Here is a 24,357-nt window from a genome sequence, read left to right as displayed (position 1 = left end):
TGGAAATGCATTGCTGTGCCTTGCTGTGTAGTGATAAAACGATGAGCTCCCCTACCAAAGGTACTGTAGAATTATCTTCAACCAGCAGATATTAATCTCTCTAGATAATCCTCTTTAAGACTTTCACAAAAGGAAATTACAATGGACCATATATGCTGACCTTAGACATCACATGCACAAACTATCAATGAATTAATAATTCTTCTGCTAAAGCTTCCTTAAAAATCTATTTATTTTGAGGCCAGAAAACAAACTGCCAGAAGTGAACACAACCAAGTAAAGCTAATGTTTCGTAAGATGGAATTGTGTTGGTCAATCAACATTCTGAAATTAAATATTTTGTCTTTATTGAAACATTCCAAGCCCGTTATATATAATTATATCCTATACATGCATATCCAACAAAGTGGTCAGGAGATGCGATGGTGGTAGAAGTATTTTCATGGAAGCTTTCATTACCAATTTGAACTTGAGAAGTTACAGTGGAAAAGGTGGCAGGAGCATTTGCAGAAGCAATTATTTTGTGTGGAGGTTAATATTTTTTTGCATGATTTAACATTTTCTTCCAGTAATACACATAAAAAACAAATGTGAAATGTAAATGTTATCAAGCACAGATGGAACAGCTCATTAAATCTCTAAATCAAAGATCAATTAATGTCGTTTATAACTGTGTCAGAAAAAGCACCAGTGCAGAGAGTAGCATCGTACTGAGGAATTAAAGATATACAAAATAACTAAGAGTAAGTGATGGGAACATATTTCAGCTTTCCAACGCTGAGCTTGGTATGGCACTTCGCCAGTTTCTGCTGATTATGTCACCTCATGCTCTGTTAAACAGACTCACATGCAGAATGGCAAATATTCTTGAGCAACAATTAAGCAATTTGCTGTATTGGGAAATAACAGAAATCCTTTCAACAAAATAGCTGCAAGAGCAATTAAGCAAAATTTACCAGCCAAATGAACGTAATAAACATTCAAACATTTAATTGCTCTATCTTCTAGCCATTTGGCTTTCAACCAATAAATTCATTTTCATGCCAGAAAAACAAACAATAGAATGTGGCAATGTTTCCACTTCAGTGCTCTGGGCTGGTTAGATTACAGGGTTGGTTTTTTTTTAAGAGTAAAAATTATACTAATAAACATGCATTAAGTTATTTTGCTAACTTTATATCTCTGCAATTTTTATTGCAAATTCTAGCACCAACTGTTGAAGCTAAGCAGCTGTTTAAATGCAGTTCTACATTTATTTATGATGTTGATGTCACAACGTTAATGCAACATTAAATGCAGTCATTGCCAACAGAATGATTTGAGGTTTAGACTGTTTAATTTTTGTAATTTATGGTGACTTATAAAAGTTAAACAATCTAAACTGCAAGTCATTCCATTGACAGAAGCATTGATGATTTGATTTATAATAAATCTACAAATACGTGTTGCGGAAACACGGAAGTAACTAACGTCTGTGAATATACTGGTTAACACTTTACCTTGTGTGCAATACATCATATTATCGTTATACAGTCATGTATATAGTATACTAATTAATATTACTGATTTTTCAAACATCAATTGTTATTTGCAGTCATAAAAATGCAAAAAAAAAAATCTATACCTGTAGATTGGTTCTTACAGTAACAACCAACTTCAGCCAAGATGGAAACTTGGGAATTATTTTAATGATAAAAGAAGCAATCGTATCTCCATAATCAGGTTTGTGGAATTCAGCCTCATTTAGGCCATCTACTAAAATAATGTAGTTCTCTGCAGAGATCTTGTTTTCTGGAGGATAAAGATAAAATTAAATCACCTGTTACTCCAATTTTTCTTTCGCTCTTGTTTAAGTATTTATTTTGTACCTAGCAACATTCAATTCACCAGCTCTAATGATTCATCCTTCTCTATTAATTTAAATTGTCTAAAAAGATAGTTTGTCGCATTGTTCACTAGAGTCCTAGAGGCCCATTTTTGATACTGCACTGTTATCAATCCTCTGTTCCAGAGCTGTGCAGTGGTGCAGCAGGTAGCGCTGATGCTCCACAGCTGCGGCAACTCAGCTTTGATTCCAACTTCAAATGTTGATTGCACACAGTTTACACATTTTCCCTGTAACTGTGCGGTTTTCTGCTCTGGTTTCCTTCCACATCCCAAAAGTGTGCTGATAATTTAATTGTCCCTTATGTAGGAGAATAAGGGGAGGGTCACTAGGCATGTGACTGAGAATAGACTGCAGCAAATTAAGTGGAAGAATGACACTGATGGAAAAAATCTTTTAAGAACGAACGATGGGCTGAATGACCTCTGGTTGCGCAAGGAAATATAAATTCGTACGACTCCATCTCACGGGAATCCACAAAATGTTTTAACATGTTATGTTTCATTTTTAATGCTTGCAATAAACATTTTTTAATGCAAACTTATTAACACCTTAACCATCATTCTGTGTTTTGCAAAGTACTTGAGTCCAAAAGAACTTACCCTTAATCAGGTTTGCAAGTGGCTCCAAGATACCCCTCTGAAACGCAGCAATTGGATCTTGGACACAGGAACGTAGACTGAGTACGCTTTGAAGGTACGATTCCTTCAGTAACATTTCTCGGAAGGCTGTCAGTTGTGGTGCACGACAAAGTAAAGCTGCTATACTGTGGACAAATTCTGGCACAAGGCACGTGTAAGTATTGTCAGCCTGACAATAGTGATAGGCAACAACCTGTTTTGAACAAAAACAAGACGGTATGTTTCCTGTGTACTTGGCTCGAAATTGATGAACTTGAATGATTTTGCAAAGCAGTTCTCCTTTATAAAACCACTGTTCATCTTACAATTATGCTTAGTATCCAATTGCCATGTTGCTTCACTCATTGCTTTCTTTGGTTTACATGCTTCAAATCACACATTCCGTGACCAATGAACTTTTCTCCTTTTTTGAATCTTTGATAGTCAAGAAATATTATACATTGAGCTTGTAAAAGCAAGAGCTGACTGCATATACAAACAGACAGCCATGGGGTCAGTCAAAATAATTGTTCTAATGAGCACACCAGCTAGAAAGTAAACAGAGTGATTTGGGATGCTTTTGCAATGGGCAAGTTTGGAGTCAGGAAGATTTGATAAAGTGGTAAACAGGTGGGCCAAGAAATAGTCAAAATGAGGAAACACATAGCCAATCCTTCAACAAGCATCCTTCCTTGGCCAATGTCTGTACATTGAAGAAATGCAAATCAATTGACATTGCAGTGCAGAACACTTCAAGGTCAGATCAAACAATACAATTTGCAAAGTACACTTCCTAGCAGTCAAAAATCAACTCTCCAGCTGTGACTGTCTAGCCCCAGGACACTACAGACTGAAAAATATAAATAAGCTTACAAAAGGGAACATCGCAAGTAATTTAACAATCCCCAACTATCTCAATAAATCACAAAACTTCCCAATCCAAAAATCCTTACATTAGTATCAAAAGTCTGATTCCTTAGTGGTCATAACCATCACTCTCATCATACTAACTCTTGGCAAAGGAGAAACTCAAAATAGAACAGTATTTTAACTGTAAAGTCATGGGAGTTGGCCATGGTAATCACAGGGTTAAATATTGCAGCAAGGTTGCAAACAGTATGATTCAGTTTCAGTGTTTATTTTAGGAAGAAGAATGTAGTTAACAGAATGCAGACAGTAATTAAGGAATAAAGTTTCCATTGGGACCAAAGGCATTGGCCTCTGCTTTCCTGATATATAGTTCAAACAGCACTGGGTTTCACACTATGAATCCGGACAGAACTTAGGGCCTTCCAAATAGGCTTCCAAATATGACTAGTTGTAAAAATGATTAAAAAGGAACACTCAACAATTTAAAGATTGCAGAGGGGCTAAGTAAGTTAGAACTTAGTATCAATAGCATAAACATGGAAGCCAATGCATTTCAGATGACCTTGTTGACAGGCATAATGTAAATGCAAAGGCCAAGTTAAATAAAAACAGGAAATATCAGAAATACCGTCAGATGGTGAGAAAAACGTACATAAGGTTGGCGAGGGTGAGGGTCGGGTGATGATTTCCAAACATTCAGTAGGTAGGACTTGAAAATAATGCAGGCATGTTGGCACAATTTGAAACCAAGCCCACAAATGTAGTGACAGTGGAAAGATGCAGCCAATAAAGTGTATTACTATTGGATACATTTATAAAGCACTGGATGTGATAATATGAGGAATTTATAATGCATGACACAAAATGTTGGAGTAACTCATGGATATGTGATGTCACCTATATAGAAAACATCACCTATCTATGTTCTCCAGAGATGCTGCCGGACCCGCTGAGTTACTCCAGCATTTTATGTTTTTCTTTGGTAAACCAGCATCAGCTGTTTCGTGTTATTGAATTGATAAACTACCACGGTTTTAGGAGAGCTGTGAGATCTTCCCTCACCCTCCAAAAAAGGACCCTTTAAGGTTTATGTAGCATATTGGAGGGTGTGGGTAAATCAAGTTGTTGGGAGACCTAGAGATTCAGGGAAAGACATTGCAGCCTGTTTTGGGAACAGCTGTGTTTAACACTACAAGAAATTGCAGAGTTGTAGATGTAGTCCAGTTCATCATATAGACTAAGACTGCCTGCCATTGACTCCATCTATACTTCAAGCTACCTCAAAAAAGCAGCCAACATAATCAAAGACTTGTCCCATCCTAGGCATTCTTTCTTCTCCCTGCTCCTGTCGTTCAGAAGGGTACAGAAACTTGAAAGCATGCATCACCAGACTCAGGAACAGCTTATTTCTCTCTATTATCAGACTTCTGAACGGTCAGTCAATAAGCTAGGGTACTATGGCATTCATCTCTACCTTATTGCAGATATTAAACTTTGTTTATGGAACGGGTGATATCATTAAAATATCTGTAGAAACTTAACTTTTCCAATTCCTGATCAAATTCACATGATTTATTGTTTAGATTTTAGTTTTGAGTAGCATCCTAATGAAATATTTAAAAATGTCTGTGTTCTACTAATTGGACCATTTTGTACCTGAACTAGAAAAAAAAACTCATTGCATAATGTCTCACAAATCTTGAAAGTAAAGTTATTTCAAGACCTTAAAGATCTTTAGACATCTTAAATACTTTAAAGATGCCTGGTGCAAAAACATTTAGTTTATGCAATGAGTTTGTTATTTCTAGTTCTGACAAATCCCAAGATGAAATATTAACCCGTTTTTGCCTCCCACAAATGCTACCTGATCTGCTAGTGTTTCTCGCATTTTCTGTTTTTATTTCACATCACCAGCATATGCTTCTTAAGGGGTTGGACAGGCTAGATGCAGGAAGATTATTCCCGATGTTGGGGAAGTCCAGAGCTAGGGGTCACAGTTTAAGGATAAGAGGGAAGTCTTTTAGGACCGAGATGAGAAAATCATTTTTTACACAGAGAGTGGTAAATCTGTGGAATTCTCTGCCACAGAAGGTAGTTGAGGCCAGTTCATTGGCTATATTTTTAGAGGGAGTTAGATGTGGCACTTGTGGCTAAAAGGATCAGGGGGTATGGAGAGAAGGCAGGGATGGGATACCGAGTTGGATGATCAGCCATGATCATATCGAATGGCGGTGCAGGCTCGAAGGGCCGAATGGCCTACTCCTGCACCTATTTTCTATGTTTCTATGCAGTCTTTTTCATTTTCATTTAGTTCACAATAGCTAGTTCCAAAGGCTCTGCCAATCGATAAAACATAGCTACAAATCGCACCTGGGAGTGATTTTCAATGTTGGTTGAATTAATTTTAACATTCTTGGCATATTTGCTCATGTAATGATTACTATTTTAGGAAAGGGGTCGTTTATTAATGAATAACTACATCATTTTGGAAAATGTTGGAATTAAAAAGTAGCAAGTGAGGAATGGGAAATATCTTTTACTTTTTATTTTCCGAGATTATCTTAAACAATAAATGTAGCCAAGTACATTAAGTTTAAACACAGTTTGGGAGTTCCCAGTTCCCTTCTATTTTGGATGCTGAAAAAACAAATGACAGAGAGGTTGAATTCCTAACAAACCAACTGTATCATGAGCCCCCCTTTCCCATTGAATCCCATGTTATAAGTGAAGATGTATTCCTACAGGATATTTTTTCTCATATGAAAGCCGTTTATCGGCGATGACAAAAATAACCTACTGCTGTTATTTAACAGCTAAGGCCATCATTAGACTCGAGAGATGGATAAGGCTCATGCCCAAAGTACAATCAAATTTGTCCATTTAAAACAAATTACTCAATACCATGGGGCAATAATATTTGAAATATCATAACATGAAAGATTGACAATCACAACTGAGACCCTCCTTTGCTATGCTCTCTTCAGTAGGAAAACATGTAAACAGATGCGAGTGCTGCCATGTTCTTCATCTGCGAGGCATTTTATCTGATCAGGAGAGAGTTTATGAAGTGGTGATGGAAGGGAATGGAATGAGAGTCAAGGACACTGCTCATGAGAGAAAGGTGGCGTAAACGCAACTCGTGGTGGGGCAGGTAGGTAATTGGTGGAATCGTGGTGAATTTGTGCAAATGTGTAAAGGTTAGGGGATTACTTTTAACGTGCTGGCAATGGCCACCGCAGTGCCGCACAATGCAACAAAAATTGCTTTATGGTATTAAGTGACTAAAAATAAAAAATTGACAGAATGGGTTTCTTTAACATTTTGGATTAGTTGTTGTTTCCCCACCAGCCCCACAAAAGCAAATTTGATTCTGTATCTCAGATTTTTGTGTAGTGCTTTGTGAATTATGGAAGAGCAAATTTCCATTACCCAAATGACCAGAATGCAGGGATTGCATGCATGCGTTGATGGTCGTAGAACCATTCATCAATTTATAGATACCAATACCGTGAAACTAACAAAACAAATATGTTAATACAATTCAACCTTGGGAATCGGCAAAAAAAAATTCAGCCATTTTTAATCTGACTTCATGCATAATAAATAAAAGTCACATATTTTTAACTGAATCCATATACCACCCAGATGCTCCTGGCAAGCAGTTAGTCAGGACACTCCGGGCATGCAGGCTCGACTAGCCCCCCACAGTCAGACGGCGGTTGAGGGCTTGCCCGCCACGGTTCGAAATCGGACCGACAACGGAGAACTCGCCCGCTGCAGACAGAGGAGGACTCGCCCGCGGGGGGCCGACAACAGAGGAACGGTCACTGTGGATCGATGATAGAGGACCTGGCTCGCCCACTGCAGACTCTGAAGTGGTCCAGAGACACCAACGTTAACGGGAACCGTGCCACAGAGAGCGAGGTTGGACAGAGAGCAATGTGGGGACCCAGCGGAGGGCTGCCGAGATCAATGGATAGGGGCTGAAGTAACTCTGCAAGAGTGAGGAGGGACAACTGCTGCCACATGTCGCGGCAGGCAGTAGATAGGACTGTTTGGTACTTTCGTAACTTGGTCAGCACCAATGTTGTTGGTGACACTTGTGTTCTGACGAGGTTGTATGTACCTTTCACTGTACTTGTGACAGTAAAGTATCATTCATTCATTCAAAGCTGGGTCACCATGCAATGCACATCAACTAAGTCTTCTGTTGTTAGCCTCCAAATTTACTGGAGTACAACTGAGATAAAAGGACGTACCTAAAGAATGGAGATGAGGAGGAATTTCTTTAGTCAGAGGGTGGCAAATCTGTGGAATTCATTGCCACAGAAGGCTGTGGAGGCCGTCAATGGATATTTTTAAGGTGGAGATTGAGAGGTTCTTGATTAGTACGGGTGTCAAGGGTTATGGGGAGAAGACAGGAGAATGGGGTTGAGAGGATAAGATATATCAGCCATGATTGAATGGCAGATTAGACTTGATGGACCAAACGGCCTAATTCCGCTCCTACAATTTATGAATTTTTGAGATTACTGTGGGGAAGCGGCTAGAAATATCCATTTTGTGTGGGGAGGATATCTGAAGAAAAAATGGATGCCCTTTCAGAAAGGATGCTTTTCCTAATTAACAGATCACTTATTTTTTTAATCTATGTACTTTAAACTGTAAAATCCATTAACTTTTTTGAAAAAACATGTTGGTTTATCATTGGGCCATTCTATAAACATGAAATTTAACAAAGCCACTAATTTTCTATATTGATTGAAAATGGGATGGAATTGTGAAATGTGCTTCCCTGAACACTGATTAAGAATATGCATTTTAATAAAAAAGTAAGATTTTACATCTAACCACTGCAAGTCAATAGCCAAAGATTTGCAGATCTTTTTGTATCCTAGGTACAAAATACTTTTGTATCCCACTTTCTCAGAACAAACGATAGAATTATGCAATGCCACTCTCAAACTGCTTGAAGGATTCTGGTAACCCATACAATCATCATAGATATGAGACCTCTTTCTGAAAAAAAGTGGATAGATTTATTTCTGAAAAAAGTGGATACATTTCTCTGCATCAAAAAGTTAGCAACAAAGTTGTGGTTTACCTGAGCTGCAAGTCTCTTCAAAGCTTCATCCCTTTGCTTTTGTAGCTCAGGTGTTCCAGGATAATTCTCACTGCCCAACGTGTCAGTACATTGATAGGGAGGAGAGATTTGGAGTGGCTGGTTCATCGCAGGTTCCTGATGTGGGTCCGCATCTATTAACGATTTAAGTAGATTAATTGTCATTTAAAAAAAAGTTAAACATTAATCTCGTGTCTTTCCGATTTCCCAAATAAAAATTGTTAAAGGGGCTATCAAGTCTGTCACAAACCCAAGCACAAAATGTCACAAGCAATAGGCATCTTAAGTTCTGAATACCTATTAACATGAACATATTTGGATTTTAAAGTGCCCTAGATGTGTTGGAAAGAATAAAGATCTGTCAGCAATTATGATGCTAATCATTCAGCAATCTGGATTTTGCTGGATAGGGACCCACAACTGAGTTTCTACTTGGATATCCTACTGCCGTGCACTTGCCTGATTAAGACCCACAAGTCTGAACATACTGGCCAATAGTGACCCTAAATGATCAGCTGGTCCTGCGCAGCACGGAGCTTTGTTCAATGTACATCATGTCATGCAGGCAGGGCAGAACAACAAAAAGAAAATGTCAAAAAAGTATTTGGCACTGGGCAAAATTACAGATTCTCAGAAAAAGTGTGACACAGGAAGAGCCCATTTGCCCCATAGTGTCTATGGCAGTTAAAAGAACAGCTATGTACAGTAATTTAATTCCTGCACCAGATCAATAGAAAAACATGAAATAGTTCCTGGTCAATTCATCCCCTTGTGCCTGCTCCGTCATTCAATAAGATCATGGCTGGTCTAAACCTTACATCTATTTTTCCTGCTTCTTGGTTCTGCAGATCAAAGCTCCTCCTGCAGACTTTTATTTTAAAAAGTGACGAGGACAATGACAAGGGAAGATTGGGATTTGGGGCAAATTGTTTTAAGATTATTCAAAATATCCAATTTTAATTATTTTATTTTTTTCATTTCTCTTTTGGCTCTCTTCTTGTAACTTATTTGTCTCCTTTTGTCATTGTTTCTATTCAAACATAACATTTCATATGTTATGGAGACAGACTAATAGGTTCAATGTAACTTATTTTCTACATGCCCCCTCACTTCCCGCAATTTATTTGCACAAACTATATTCCAGCCAAAATCACATTAAAAATCTAATTAATGCACAAGATATCCTGTTCCACCAAGATTTAGCTTGTTTCTTTTCAGACATTTTTCATGAAAAGTTAAAGCAACACTGACATGCTTTCGGGGATTATTTCTTCTGACCTTCAGGGACAAAAATGTTTCGCACATGAAACAAAATAATGTGCTTGTTCAAAGGGGAAATGTACGGAAATCTGATAGTAAACAAAAATAAAGCATCTTTCAAATTCTATGGTTGAAAGCAGAGATCATGAACCGCAGCTATTTTCATTTAAAAGTTTTGTCCATAAAGTTGATCCTTTAATAAAAATTGGTCCATAAAAGCTTTAAAAGTGAGTTATTTACCTTCAAAAATTCACGGAATTAATAAAATCAAACATAAATATACATGTAATGTCACAATAAAGAAAACTTACACGGAATGCTGAAAATAACAGGTCAGGCTGCCACTGAGGAGTGAAAATTTGAATTTATTTATCAGAAATAGAAAATGTTACAAGTGTTGTGGTCTGGAATGCAAACGATGGCAGGAGTGAACAAAATGAATGGCTGGAGGAATGATTAACAATATTTTTAAGTAGTAAAGGGATAAATAAAGCTAGAAAGATGTATTTGATAAAAGCAGAATAATTATACCTGCTTGCCAAAGGAAAGGACCTGTAATCAATATACAAGCACTAAACTCAGTATTAAACACAGAAGATAGACACAAAAAGTTGGAGTAACCCAGCGAGACAGGCAGCATGGTTAGGGCTAAGGGAAACATTTCCTTTTCGGGTCAAGACCCTTCTTCAGACTGGTTAGGGATAAGGAAAATGTTTCCCTTATCTGAAGTCTGAAGAAGGGTCTCTACCCGAAACATCACCCATTCCTTCTCTCCAGAGATGCTGCCTGTCCCGCTGAGTTACTCCAGCTTTTTGTGTCTATCTTCAGTTTAAACCAGCATCTGCAGTTCCTTCTTACACATTAAATACAGAAGATTGTAAAATGCACTAATGGCCAACTCAGTATTTCTCCCATTTATTGTTTACATTCCAAACTTCAAATATCAGCAGATATTCAGCATCTGAAACAATCAAAGGATATGGCTAATGGGTACACACTGCAGGTCCCTAGACAAAACACTTTTGCTGGACTTGACAATGTTGATATCATATATCTTATATGCCATAAATGGTACTTATTCCATAATAATTAACCATGTGCCCACCTCTATCATTTAAATACAATCACATTTAATGGTATTAACATAGTGTTTACCTCCATGTAATGCACCCAATTCATTTTTATGCAAAAAATACATTTGCCGCTGCCTGCAGAATATTGGAAACTTATTTGACCGGAGTCTGCATGAATTCATTATCTGGATAGTACCTGGTATATTCCGTCATAATTGCAAATAGGTTACTCACTTTTTGAGAATGCACTAGAGCTGTTTGATGCAATTTGTCTCATTCGACCTCCATGACAGCTCAGTGCCACCAGTCTGGAAATAATGGCCGTTTTCCCAAATCCAACATTTCCAACAATTATTGTTCCTTTGTTCATTGGAGACAGCTCATTTTTAAAATTCCCATCTATCTTCTGGAACAGCCAATCCCGACCAATAAATATTGAATCTGTAGTGATGCTTGGCACTTCAAACAACAATGGCTTTAAGACAATATCAACTGGTTTGTAGGGAGTAAATCGTGCTAAAAATAACAGACAGATTGGATTATTATTTCCCACTTGGGCACCATTACAATTTGCTCAGAACATTACTACAAATATTGCCACTGGAGCTTATGTTTTCAAAACATATTTTGCAAAAGTAGTCGAAAATCAAAGATAAATCTTTGTCCATCAAAACCAATGAAAGATAAACTAATGTATTACAAGAAAAACAAACATATGATTTCATTGCTCAGAAATCAGAACTTTAATTGTGAAATCAGATATGATTACAGATCTTAGTTATAAATCCCTAAGTGATATCTAAACAATTTGATGGAGTCACATGGTCATATAGCAAAAACAAGCCCCACCCTCAAAGCTCCCACAAAAAAAAATGTGCGTATGAGTTTAACAGACAATAGTCATTAATGAAATATCACGATATATTTTTTCATTCATGATGCAAAAACTGTTTTATTATCAAAAATATACATTTGGATAAAACAACCACCTCAAATATAATTGTCAAACAATCCATTTCATTCAACAGAAACATTAAAAAAGTAATATTCTGATGCGATAAATTGGGATGAAAATTTAACTTCCGGAAGTGGCAGCGCTGCCTTGCAGCTGCGGCTCGCCTGCAGTCCGTTTGTCTTTTCTGTTTTTTGTTTTCTCTTGTCCTGTTTTTACAGCTTATTTAGTTGTGTATGTGTGGGGGGGGTGGGTGTAACATGTTTTTTGACTCTTCCTTCAGGGGGGATGCGACCTTTCCTGCCGTATCCCCCCGTCTCCGTGTCCGTCTGCGCTGAGGCCTTTCGCGGAGCTGGCGGCCTCCAACTGCGACCGACCTCAAGGCTGCGGAGGCAGAGCCAGGACTTACCAATGCGAGGCTGGCCGACCGGGGCTGTGGTTGCGGTGCGACCCAACTTTGGAGCCTCGGAGGCTCGGCCGCGTGCCAGTGGGCGACACCATCGGGAGCTCGAGTTCTGTTTCCGGAGCTCCCTCAACTACAGCTGCTTCCGCTTGGACTGGAGGATGGCAGCTTCGGCAGCTTCGACCCCCCCGAGCCGCGGAGTTTGAACCGGCCCGTTTGCGGAGCACGGATTCCGCCGCGGGACTTACCTACCATCACTCGGCGGGGTCACAACATCGGAGTCCCGGATTGCCTCAGCGCAGAGGGAAAGCAAGGATGGAAGAGACAATGACTTTGGGACTTTAAACTGTGTTGAGTGTTTGGTTTTTTTCTATGTTATGACTGCAGGCTAAACCATTTTGTTGCACTGAAAAGTGCAAGGACAATAAATTGAATCAAATCAAATCAAATCAAAAGCAAGTTTACAAATGTACTGGTGAAACTAAAACCTTAGAAATCAGTAAAAAATAAGAATGGCATAAAATGGTTAGAATTTTCCCTTTGCAAGCAAGCAGGCTGATCTTTCCTCAGGCAGGAACGGGGATGATCAGCCATGATCACATTGATTGGTGGTGCTATATCTATAAGATTAGAAAATAAAAGCTTCTAGTAACTGTTGCTCAATTGCTACTGTCAAATCCTTCTCAGTTTTTCTTGCTATATTTATTCATTCTATCTAAATTCTTATCCAAAACTGATGAAATATAGCACTTATTAATCCCATGCTAGTTAGTAATGGTTAAAAGTTGTCCCAAAACCTGTTTTCAGAATCTTCAAATTTTAATCCTTTGCTTGAGGATAGGCCAACCAACATTGTGGGTAAAAAAAAAAAAGATGCGATATGACTCTAGGACTTAAAAAGAATCCCAATTCTGAAGTATTTATCTGATTTTTCTTCCCTTCACAAATGGTTGAAGTTACTAGATTCAGACAATGTTAATAAATTACAGGATACAGTAGAGAAGAACATTACACCAGAAGTAGAACAATGCCTATTTTAACACAAACCCAGAAAAGCAATCAAATTAGTCACTCACATTTCCTTTAAGTTTTTCTTCCATGTGGTTTTGGTTTCCCGGTAATTAAGTTAAAAAATATTTGTTTGGTTACGTGTTGGACTATATTACAGAATATCTAACCTTTCAAGAAAGTTTGATTTACACACTGCAATGCCACACCTTTTATATTTTGCTGTACTTTCCCTCCAGCTGTGTTATGCCACGGCATCCTCATAGAGGTACGCAGAGGGGTGTTCCTTTCATCCAGATAACTCAAATCCTCCAACTTTGCTGAGCTGGTTGCTGTGTCAATAAACAGGTCAAACCATCCAATGTCATTATACTTGTTGCACACATTTCAAGTAACTTTAAAATATATGGCTATACAATTAGCTTTCTTCAAATCCTTCAAGCTATTAAAATGTTTTTTAAATTATTTTTTTCCTCAAAAGAGTGTTGTAAGACAAAGGAAATTAGGAACTCGCTGATAGTTTCTCCTCTTTAAATATTCAGGTCGCATCAAATATTTTCACATAAAATGTACAATAACAATTTCTTTATCATTACTTTTGGCACCAGTTATGAAGGAAAGCAAATGCATCATCTAAAACTGTTGATAGCTATCCACAGGTCAGTTCATGCTGCTCAGATTGGTGCAAGCTAAACATTTAGTTATGTTTTTGTTTTATTTTATAGTTTCCATTTCAATACTTTTTCGAATGAAATCTAACCAAGAATATACCTCTGCCTATGAATATAAATGTACATACCAGCAACTGAATTAGGTCTTGGCATCAGGTATGGTGGCACAGACTGGTTCAAATAAGCAACAGGGCCATCTAAAGTGGCTTCTGTTTTAGACAGACTTAAGGCCGAACTGTGTGCACCCTCTTCTGCTTCAGGCAAACTCCTTTCAGCTCTTAAATTCTTTGTGATACCAAGTTGTAGACAGTCCTTCATGCTTCCATCTTTGTTCCATTCTAGACTGGAACCACTTTTCTCCTCATTTTCAGATGAGCTGGTTACTGTAGCTAAAAATTTGATACATTTTTCTTACAATTCATTCTCATTAAGAACCTATATGTATTGCCTATCTCTGAATGCCCTTGCATCATTGAATGGCTTATTTTAATTTGATGAGTACAAAATCTACCACATGTGCCCACTTTTAAAATTGATGCATATCACATTCCTTTGTGGAATTAAGATTTATCCAGATTATTGCAGATCTGAATCAAACCTCAGTGAATAGAATAAAGGTAGATTTACATCTGCCCATCAGAAGGAATTTAACAAACTAGATGGATTGTAAAGCAGTGTTTTTTTTTTATCACCATTTTTGAGAGTCGCTTCTAATTCCAGATTTATTTAATGAACTAAATTTCCCAGCTGCCATGGTATCATTCAAAGTTCCATCCATGAGTAATTAGTTAAGGATAACAAATGCTTGTCTAGTACTTTAACCATTTTGTTAATCATTTCAGTGTCTAAATATTGTTCTAACACATTGAGACTTTCTTCATTCGGGACTGAAAACAACTCCCCAAAATTGGCTTTTAAACCAGCATATCATTTTCTGCGGAATCAAAATGATAACAAAACATCAACATTTAGTTCATTTAATTTCCCCGTAGACTTATGATGCAGGACTTCAAAATCAGAACAGATGTGAACTAGAAAAGAACCAGGCATGCAAATATCTGTTGGGAGTGTGTTCTATAGGCCAAGTAGAATTTACAGATTCTCTGCCTTCACAGGTAGGTAGCAATAAGATTGACCAAAATATGAACAGTTGAAACAATGAATAAATTTACCTTGGGAACAAACAATATATCTAAACAAATGCCCAATGAAACTTAATGGCAATTTCAACCTTAGCAACCTTAATGGCTTACAACCCAGCCTTATGAACGTTGTATTCTTTATTTTTAAGTAACCTACTAACATTCCCATCCCGTTCCTCTTCCTCCACCTTAGTCGTTTAACCAGTTCCACAGTTCACCATATTGTATCCCTCTTGATATCACACCTACCCTTCCCTAGCCTACAATGGGCCTACCAGGGCACCTCCCTGCCTGAGGTCCCAGCCCTGATTGGTCCTGGTCTTTCCTTGCCGCCTCCGGCTCTTCACCCCCAACCATTACTTTCAGTCTGAAGTAGGGTCTTGACCCGAAGGTAACCTATCCATGTCCTCCAGAGATGCTACCTGACCTGCTGAGTTATTCCAGCACTTTGTGTCTATCTTTTTGATATTTTTTACCAATGGGCTAGCAACAGGCTAGAAGAGTGGGACAATGGCTGAATTTCTAACTAAAGGAATGATATGCAGATGAATCCAATAATTAAGCTAATGACATTTTGAAACGGAAAGTTTATTTCAATAATGAGAGTGCACAATTCTGCAATTCAGTAGTTTCAATAATAAAACTACTGAATTGCAGAATTATGCACTCTTTGACAATTTGAAGCAGCCAACAATGCTGATGACAAGGCTTTGACAGGCCCTACCTCCCTGTCACTCGCAATTATGATATTCATAAAATATCTCATGCACTTCTAAATAATTAAAATTAAAAGGTGAAAAATATTTTAAAACATAAAAAACATAAACTAAATCTTTAAAGAAATCCACCAGTGCAACACTGGAGTCGAGGTGGCACTTAACTGGAGTGAAAGATTGTACAGTTCAGAGCTACCAAGCAATAGATTTCACAGCTTGAGTGAAAAGATCTACCCACTGTTATCTCAGATGTTCCCATCGCCTCAAAAGCTTACAAAATTAGCATCAAAATTATTATAAATGATTAGAATAATTCATCCACTGTTTTTGAAAATGCAGCTGTCATTATTGCAAATAATTTACACAGCAATTCTTATGAACCAACTTAAGAATCACTGAGGGCGGACGACGCTGCAGATGCTGGAGCTCAAGCACTTTGTTTTTAAGAATTACTGATCCATCTTTAACTAAAATGATTATTTATTTTCAGGACATAAAACTCTTACCTATAATGCCACTGTCCTTGCTTTCGAGTGTGGAGCTTAAGCTGGTGGTAGTCCCACAAGGACTGGGTTTGTTTTGAGGTGGCTTGCTGATAGAACTATTCAGAGTTGAGCATGGGCTGTCAGTGCCTGGAGATGCAGTACTGCTGGTTAGTGTCGAACATGGACTGATTCTCTGATCAGCAGTTGAAAACCATGAAGGATTTAAAACAAAAAAAAAAAGTCCATAAACATTTGCAGAATAAGTATTTGATAATTAGTCAAGAATATTGAGCATTTTGCAGATCAGTATATGCATATTTAACACATTTTATATCAAGGAGAATTAGAGGGCACGAATGTAGGCAAGAAATGAAGGAGTGAACACGCGAGACAGAACATTTGAGATTATTGACAGAAGGGAAAGTTGGTGGAGGACAGAGGTGATTGGCAGGGATAAAAGAGGTGGAAATCATCAGCATCTATATAATTAAAAGTCTCATCTTGACCACTTCCTGTCTGCGCTGTATATTGATTTTAGAAAAAACGCTACCATATATCACTATGATTTTCGACCAACTTATTCACAGTCCTCCTCCGCTGAGCAGGCCCCGAGGATTTTTCTCAGCGATGAGAAATAAAAAAGTTATGAGTGTTTAAAAAACCTGGAGATCCTCTCACCGCGATGAAGGTAACGCCCCTTCCGGGGGGGGGGGGGGGGGGGACTATAAAACCCCGGACGCCTGAACATGACTCAGTCACTCTGCAGGATTGCGAGAGAGAGGCCACGACTCTCACTCTAGGCTGTGAATCAACTGAACTGCGAGTCTGCAATGTACTTGCAATAAATGATTTGTTAGCCCTTAATGAAAATGAAATGAGTTTTGGCCTGCCCTATGCTTGAAACTGCAATGGCAATGGAAATGAAGTGAAAATGCAATGAGTTGTTTGGCTTGGCCTGCCCTGTGCTTGAAGCTGCAATGGCAATGAAGTGAAAATGCAATGAGCTGTTTGGCTTGGCCTGCCCTGTGCTTGAAACTGCAATGGCAATGTAAATGAAGTGACAAATGCAATGAGCTGTTTGACTTGGCCCGCCCTGTGCTTGAAACTGCAATGGCAAAGGAAATTCATTGAAAATGCAATGAGCTGCTTGGCTTGGCCTGCCCTATGCTTGCAACTGCAATGGCAATGGAAATGAAGTGAAAATGCAATGAGCTGTTTGGCTTGGCCTGCCCTAAGCTTGAAACTGCAATGGCAATGGAAATGAAGTGAAAATGCAATGAGCTATTTGGCTTGGCTTGGCCTGCCCTGTGCTTGAAACTGTAATGGCAATGGAAGTGAAATGAAAATGCAATGAGTTGTTCGGACTGCCCTGTGCTTGAAACTGCAATGGCAATGGAAGTGAAATGAAAATGCAATCAGCTGTTTGGCTTGGCCTGCCCCGTGCTTGAAACTGCAATGGCAATGGAAGTGAAATGAAAATGCAATGAGCTGTTCGGCCTGTCCTGTGCTTGAAACTGCAATGGAATTGGAAATTAAAATGCAATGAGGTGTTTGGCCTGCCCTGTGCCTGAAATGAAATGGAAATGAAATGAGTTGTTTGGCTTGCCTGAAACCGCTAATTTCGGCCCACAAGGCCGTATGAGCCCAGGAGGAGCATTTTGGCCCAAGTGCCTTTCACTGAGATTTTGATTTAAAGAGCCCCTTCGGCCCATCAGGCCTGTACTAGCCCAGGAGGAATCCCTTCAGCCCATACTAGCGCCCCCACCACTGGCCAGCAATATTGGAAATGGTGGAGAGGTGGAATATTGCGTTGGGGGACCAGCCCTCCCATGTGAACATGGGACCCAACAGGTCCCACTTAGTCTAGTATATAATAAATCCTCAAAGGAATTTGAATTACCTTCCAAATGTTCTATTTATCATGGAGGACTTTATAAAGATCTTACCGATTTTGGACAGACAAATAAACTAGATATTACCTGATAAATTTGTCAAACATACCATTTTTTCATTCTTCTCTTCTGCAGGCAGACGAGCAGTACTTGGAATTCCTTCACCCAGTAGAAAGCCCAATCTTGTCATGAGTTCTTGAGCAGCAGGGGAAGAACTTCGTTCATTGCTTTTTTGCGACTCTGTTAAAAATAACATCATTAAACTTGCTGCGAAAGCACTGTCTGCTTGTCCCAATTGAGGTTCTGTAACAAGGTTGCTGAATATTTTGAGAAATGGCGTTACTTCAAATACATTTTACAATGTTCACTTAGAATAAATTCACCCCATGTACCTTACGTTGCTAAGCCAATTATAACAATGCAGTTTCTGGAAAGCTCACACAAAAGCAGGAAATTATCAAACATGAAGCAAGTCGAAAAATCACTAAACTCTTTGCCAGCACTATGTATTTGCCCAAGATTCTGCAGTTCCTTGTGTCACCAAGCTTTTTAATGGACAGTTTCCTAGCGATGAATACAATGTAACTCACTGCACACACCAAGCTGCCCTAGATTCAATGCTTGATTTAAGTTAATTATCAAAGCAGCAGGGCTGTGTTTAGCTTTAATTTGACATACAATAATTTATAACTATTGCTGAAGCTGGAGGGTTAAATACCCCACCAAAACAGCATCTCCAACTAAAAATTGAGACCAGGAGAATAAGGGTACTTCTAAGGACAAAATGAAATAGAAAATCTATTAGCATAAACTGAGAAGCGTGGGGTGGCGAGCAAGATTGGAGTGGGGCCAGCTCTGACTGCATTCTCAAAAATGGAGTCAACATCATGAAGAACCACTGTCATTTCACTCCTCCAATCGCGAAAAAGGTATAGAGGCCAGCAAACTGACTTCGAAGTTCAAGACAGCATCTTCCCAACATCATGCTGTTGAACACCACAAACCACAACTAAACTACGAATTGTTTTGTTTGCACTAGGGACTTCTGGTTTTGTTTTGTGCTTTATTTATTTATTTAACTTTTTTTTTACACCATTTATTTTCCAGCAACTGACAGTCCGGCACCTCCTTAAATCTGGACAAAATCTGTATTCCCTCCCCTTCCACGTTACCCCTTCCCCAGGCTTCATATTTCACATATCTTCACTCCTTATTTCAGTCTTTGGTCTTTTTCCATCTCTGGCCTTTGTACACACACCCTCCAATCAAAACTCCCCTCACCTGTATCCACCTATGCTTTGTTTGCCCCACCCCCTCTACCTTTCCAGCTTTCTCTCCCCCTACAGTCTGAAGAGGGGACCCGATCCAAAACGATACATCATCTATCCATGATCTCCAGCATGTTGTGCCTTTTTTGTAAACCAGCATCTGCAGTTCGTTGTGTCTACTAGTTAACCAAGTTGTTTTACTAATGAGGGTGAACCTTATTGTGATTTAATGTGACGTTAATTTAATGTAATTTAGAAACATAGAAATTAGGTGCAGGAGTAGGCCATTCGGCCCTTCGAGCCTGCACCGCCATTCAATATGATCATGGCTGATCATCCAACTCAGTATCCCGTACCTGCCTTCTCTCCATACCCCCTGATCCCCTTAGCCACAAGGGCCACATCTAACTCCCTCTTAAATATAGCCAATGAACTGGCCTCAACTACCCTCTGTGGCAGAGAGTTCCAGAGATTCACCACTCTCTGTGTGAAAAAAGTTCTTCTCATCTCGGTTTTAAAGGATTTCCCCTTTATCCTTAAGCTGTGACCCCTTGTCCTGGACTTCCCTAACATCGGGAACAATCTTCCTGCATCTAGCCTGTCCAACCCCTTAAGAATTTTGTAAGTTTCTATAAGATCCCCTCTCAATCTTCTAAATTCTAGAGAGTATAAACCAAGTCTATCCAGTCTTTCTTCATAAGACAGTCCTGACATCCCAGGAATCAGTCTGGTGAACCGTCTCTGCACTCCCTCTATGGCAATAATGTCCTTCCTCAGATTTGGAGACCAAAACTGTGCGCAATACTCCAGGTGTGGTCTCACCAAGACCCTGTACAACTGCAGTAGAACCTCTCTGCTCCTATACTCAAATCCTTTTGCAATGAAAGCTAACATACCATTTGCTTTCTTTACTGCCTGCTGCACCTGCATGCCTACCTTCAATGACTGGTGTACCATGACACCCAGGTCTCGCTGCATCTCCCCCTTTCCCAATCGGCAACCATTTAGATAATAGTCTGCTTTCCTGTTTTTGCCACCAAAATGGATAACCTCACATTTAATTACTTAAGTAATTTAATTACTTAATGTGACTCCTCCTGCTCTCTTGGTTTACTAATGCTTGCATTAAATGCACAGTGCAAAACATTGTACATCCCATCGACGTGATTCCATCATAGAGTCATACAGAGTGAAAACAGGCCCTTTGGCCAAACATGCCCTCACCGGCCAACAATGTCCCAGCTCTTTCATTTCTTTGTTTAAAACCACAGCAACTTCAAATCATACTGTGACTATTGAAAGAAAAAAACGTTTTACTCACCATTGTGTCCAAGTTGGGAATGGTCCCTTTTCTCTGCTAACTTGGTCAATGCAGAGGCAATTGTATCTCCTGGTACCTTAGGACTTTCCACATACTTCAGCTTCCTGATCTGGCCTATACAAAGAAAAAAATTGCTAAAATCATCAAGTAATACTATATTCGGGAGAAAATGAAATATAATGCTCATCCTTTTGAATAAATGATTATGGAAGAAAACTCCAGTCAAGTAAACCATATCATAAAGTCAAAGCAATAACCACAAATGGGTATTATTAGCAAAAAACACTTAAAATACATATTCAATTTGCTTGTCATTTAAACTCTCTTTCACTAGTTTAAAGGGTATTCAACTTAAGGGCATGTCCCACTGTACGAGCTAATTCAAGAGTTCTCCCGAGTTTCCCCTGATTCGAACTCAGAGAATTACTAATAGCCGCTTGTAGGTACTCGGGGCTCGTGGACATTTTTCAACATGTTGAAAAATTTTCACAAGACTTCACGAGCTTACCGCATTTCCCTAGTACCTGCCGTTCGCGTTACGAGCCGCTAAGAGATGTCCTTAGCTCTGATGTACCCACTAAGTACATTCTACATGCTTACCATGAGTTTGATTTTTTTTTTTAAACTCGGGAGAGCTCTTGAATTACCTCGTACAGTGGGACAGGCCCTTAACTCCTCTCATCAGTCATATAATCAGTGATAGCACTGTCACACGAGAATTGTAAGTTTTGTAGATTCACCTTACTTAGAAACTTAAAAGTCACAGAAGGATGCCATTTATGCCCATTTAAAAAAAAATTCTATCTAATAATTTATTTTCCCGATCTTTTTATCCGAAGCCTTAAAATATTTTTCCACTGGTCATATTATTGAATCTACTCAAGCAATTGATGATACAGAGGATTTATGATGTATATTTTTTGTTAGTTAACATAAAATATGATTACCAACACATTTGTCGCTATATATTTTCTCCTATCAGAAAACCTAAGTCCTAAAAATTAATTTGTTGTAATTAGTTTCTCCTATCAAACAAAAAGCAAATCATCGATCACCCAAGGAAAAATACAGAACATATGCCAGTTGGGTCATACTTGATCAGCCTATTATTTTAGTTTGCCATGCTTCTCTAACAATAATCTCTGATGTCTGTGATTGCAAATCAACACATATAAATCTATTAGCAACAAACCATCAATTAAGTGATGAACTCATTAAATTGCATAAGCTATGATGTCCATCCATCTGGTAAACACTAGGTCTTCTGTGCAAAAGGAATATGTGTTATTGGCATCGCAATGAGGTCCAATTTGACAGCACTTGCTTAAATCAGCATTGTACAGTAGCCAGGGACACAATTTGCCTGCTCTACATATTTCTTGCATGACCAGGCTCTAGTGCTAACAAATATGCCAGGCAGTATGTCTCATGCTATGAATGTACACTAGTGCATTATGTAAATAAGTTGAACACACAAACAAATGATATTGAAGGAGTTGGCCACTCAGCTCCTTGAGCGTGTTCCAGCATTTAACAAAATCCTGGCAGATCTGATTAATACTCAATTTTAGATCCCTATCAACCACAGTAATCATTCATCCCTCTTTTTATCAAGAACCTTTCCACGTCTGCCTTAAAAATATTCAGCTAGCCCTGTTCTACCACGTTTGAGACTTTCAGCAACCGTAGAAATAATTTCAACTCATCTTTGTTTTAAATGGATGACTCCATATTTTTTAAAGTCAAGAGTATTTCATTGTCATATGTCAAATTCTTACTTTCAGCAGCACAACAGAATATGTAAAGATAGTACACTGTAATCAATATAATAAACGATAAAAAAAGTTCAGTGTGTATATATACACACATACTCACAAATACACATATATATAGAGATCATATGTGTGTGTGTGTGTATACATATACACACACACACACACATATATATGTATATATATATATATATATACACATAGACGCACACATACATACGCACACACAAAAAACAAATATTAGTACAATAATAACAATAATAGTCTATGTAGTTCAGAGCTTATAATAGCCGAATGGTTGTAGGGACAAAGTTGTTCGTGAACCTGGATGTTAAGAATTTTCAGGCGCCTTTACCTTCTTCCCGATGGCAGGAGTGAAATGAGTGTGTGGCCAGGGTGGTGTGGGTCTCTGATTATGCTGGCTGCCTTTTTGAGGCAGCGACGCCACTAAATCCCTTCGATGGTGGTGAGGTCAGAGCTGGTGATGGACTGGGCAGTGTTCACAACTTTTTGCAGTCCTCTTCGTTTTTGGGCATTCAATTTGCCGAACCAGGCCGTAATGCAACCAGTCAATATGCTCTCTACTGTACACCTGCAGAAGTTCAAGAGAATCCTCTGACATACCAAATCTCCATAATCTTCTCAGGAAGTAGAGGTGTTGATGCTTTCTTTATAATTGCATCAGTGTGCTGGGTCCAGGAAAGATCTTCTGACATATGCACTCAGGAATTTGAAGTTTTTGACTCTCTCCATCTGTTGATATAAACAGGATTGTGGGTCCTCATCCTTCCTCTTCCAAAGCCCACAATCAGTTAATTGGTCTTACTGACATTGAGAGCCAGGTTGTTGTGATGGAACCATTTGGTCAATCGATCGATTTCACTTCTATCCTCTGATTCATCACCATCTGTAATTCGTCCAACAATGGTGGTGTCGTCGGACAACTTGAAGATGGAGTTCGCACTGTGTCCGGCTACACAGTCGCGAGTATAGATTGAGTAGAGCAGGGGCTGAGCACACAGCCTTGAGATTCTCCCATAGTGATTATTATTGAGGAAGAAGTGCTTCTGCCAATTCAAACAAACTGTGGTCTGTTGATGAGGATGTTGAGGAATGCAGTTGCAGAAAGATACACAGTCCCAGTTTTGTGAGCTTGGTAACCAGTTTGGAGGGGATGATGGTATTGAACGCCGAGCTGTAGTCTATAAACAACAGCCTGACATATGTGTTTTTATTGTCCAAGTGGTCCAGTGCACAGTGGAGAGCCAGTGAGATTGCATCCTCTGTTGACCTGTTGTGGTGGTAGGCAAACTGTAGTGGGTTGATGTTCTTGTTGTGGTAGGAGTTGACATGCTCCATTACAAATCTATCAAAGCACTTCATCACCATGGACGTTAGTGCCACTGGTCAAGAATCGTTGAGGCACGTCATCTTACTCTTTTTGGGCACCGGTATTATTGATGCCCTCTTATTTTTTTTTTTAATATTTTATTTTATTAGAAGTATCATCATATGGCACCAAAGTGCCTAATATATATTTTCATAATACATTTTATGTACAGCTTCTTATTTTTTTTGTTATATTAAAGATTTGAATAAGAAATTAGATAGTAAAGGATAGAAAAGCGTGAGATATATAGTGTTTGAAGAAAAAGAAGACAAATGAGTGAAGGTTGAGAAAAAGAAAATAGAAAAAAGAGAATAAGACATAAAAAATTTTTTTTTTTAAAGGGTAAGGAGATCATTGTTTATAATCTTGACCAACCCTCGTCCAGTCCTGAAACAGTTAGTTTTTACAATTGTGTTGCACCATGATTCCAAAAAGACGACAAATGGATACCAACTTGTTATGAATTGGTCTGATTTATTCATTAGGAGGAATCGCATTTCCTCAAGA

General features: G+C 38.7%; 1 protein-coding gene across 2 annotated transcripts in view; it reads right to left on the bottom strand.

Annotated features, from left to right (window-relative positions):
- Positions 1-24,357, bottom strand: part of LOC129698814 (protein TANC1-like) — a 116,889-nt gene that overhangs the window by 49,578 nt on the left and 42,954 nt on the right. For both annotated transcript variants that reach the window (XM_055638114.1, XM_055638115.1), the window contains 9 exons: positions 20,689-20,802; positions 18,209-18,339; positions 16,229-16,400; positions 13,993-14,253; positions 13,403-13,525; positions 11,065-11,346; positions 8,480-8,631; positions 2,488-2,719; positions 1,625-1,791 (listed from right to left, as the gene is read on the bottom strand). In XM_055638114.1, coding sequence (XP_055494089.1) covers positions 1,625-1,791; positions 2,488-2,719; positions 8,480-8,631; positions 11,065-11,346; positions 13,403-13,525; positions 13,993-14,253; positions 16,229-16,400; positions 18,209-18,339; positions 20,689-20,802 — 1,634 coding nt within the window. The remainder of the gene's footprint in view (positions 1-1,624; positions 1,792-2,487; positions 2,720-8,479; positions 8,632-11,064; positions 11,347-13,402; positions 13,526-13,992; positions 14,254-16,228; positions 16,401-18,208; positions 18,340-20,688; positions 20,803-24,357) is intronic.

Source organism: Leucoraja erinacea, chromosome 7, assembly GCF_028641065.1.
Source record: "Leucoraja erinacea ecotype New England chromosome 7, Leri_hhj_1, whole genome shotgun sequence".
Classification (NCBI taxonomy): domain Eukaryota; kingdom Metazoa; phylum Chordata; class Chondrichthyes; order Rajiformes; family Rajidae; genus Leucoraja; species Leucoraja erinaceus.
The sequence above is the reverse complement of the archived record's forward strand: the minus strand, read 5'-3'. Positions and strand labels throughout refer to the sequence as shown.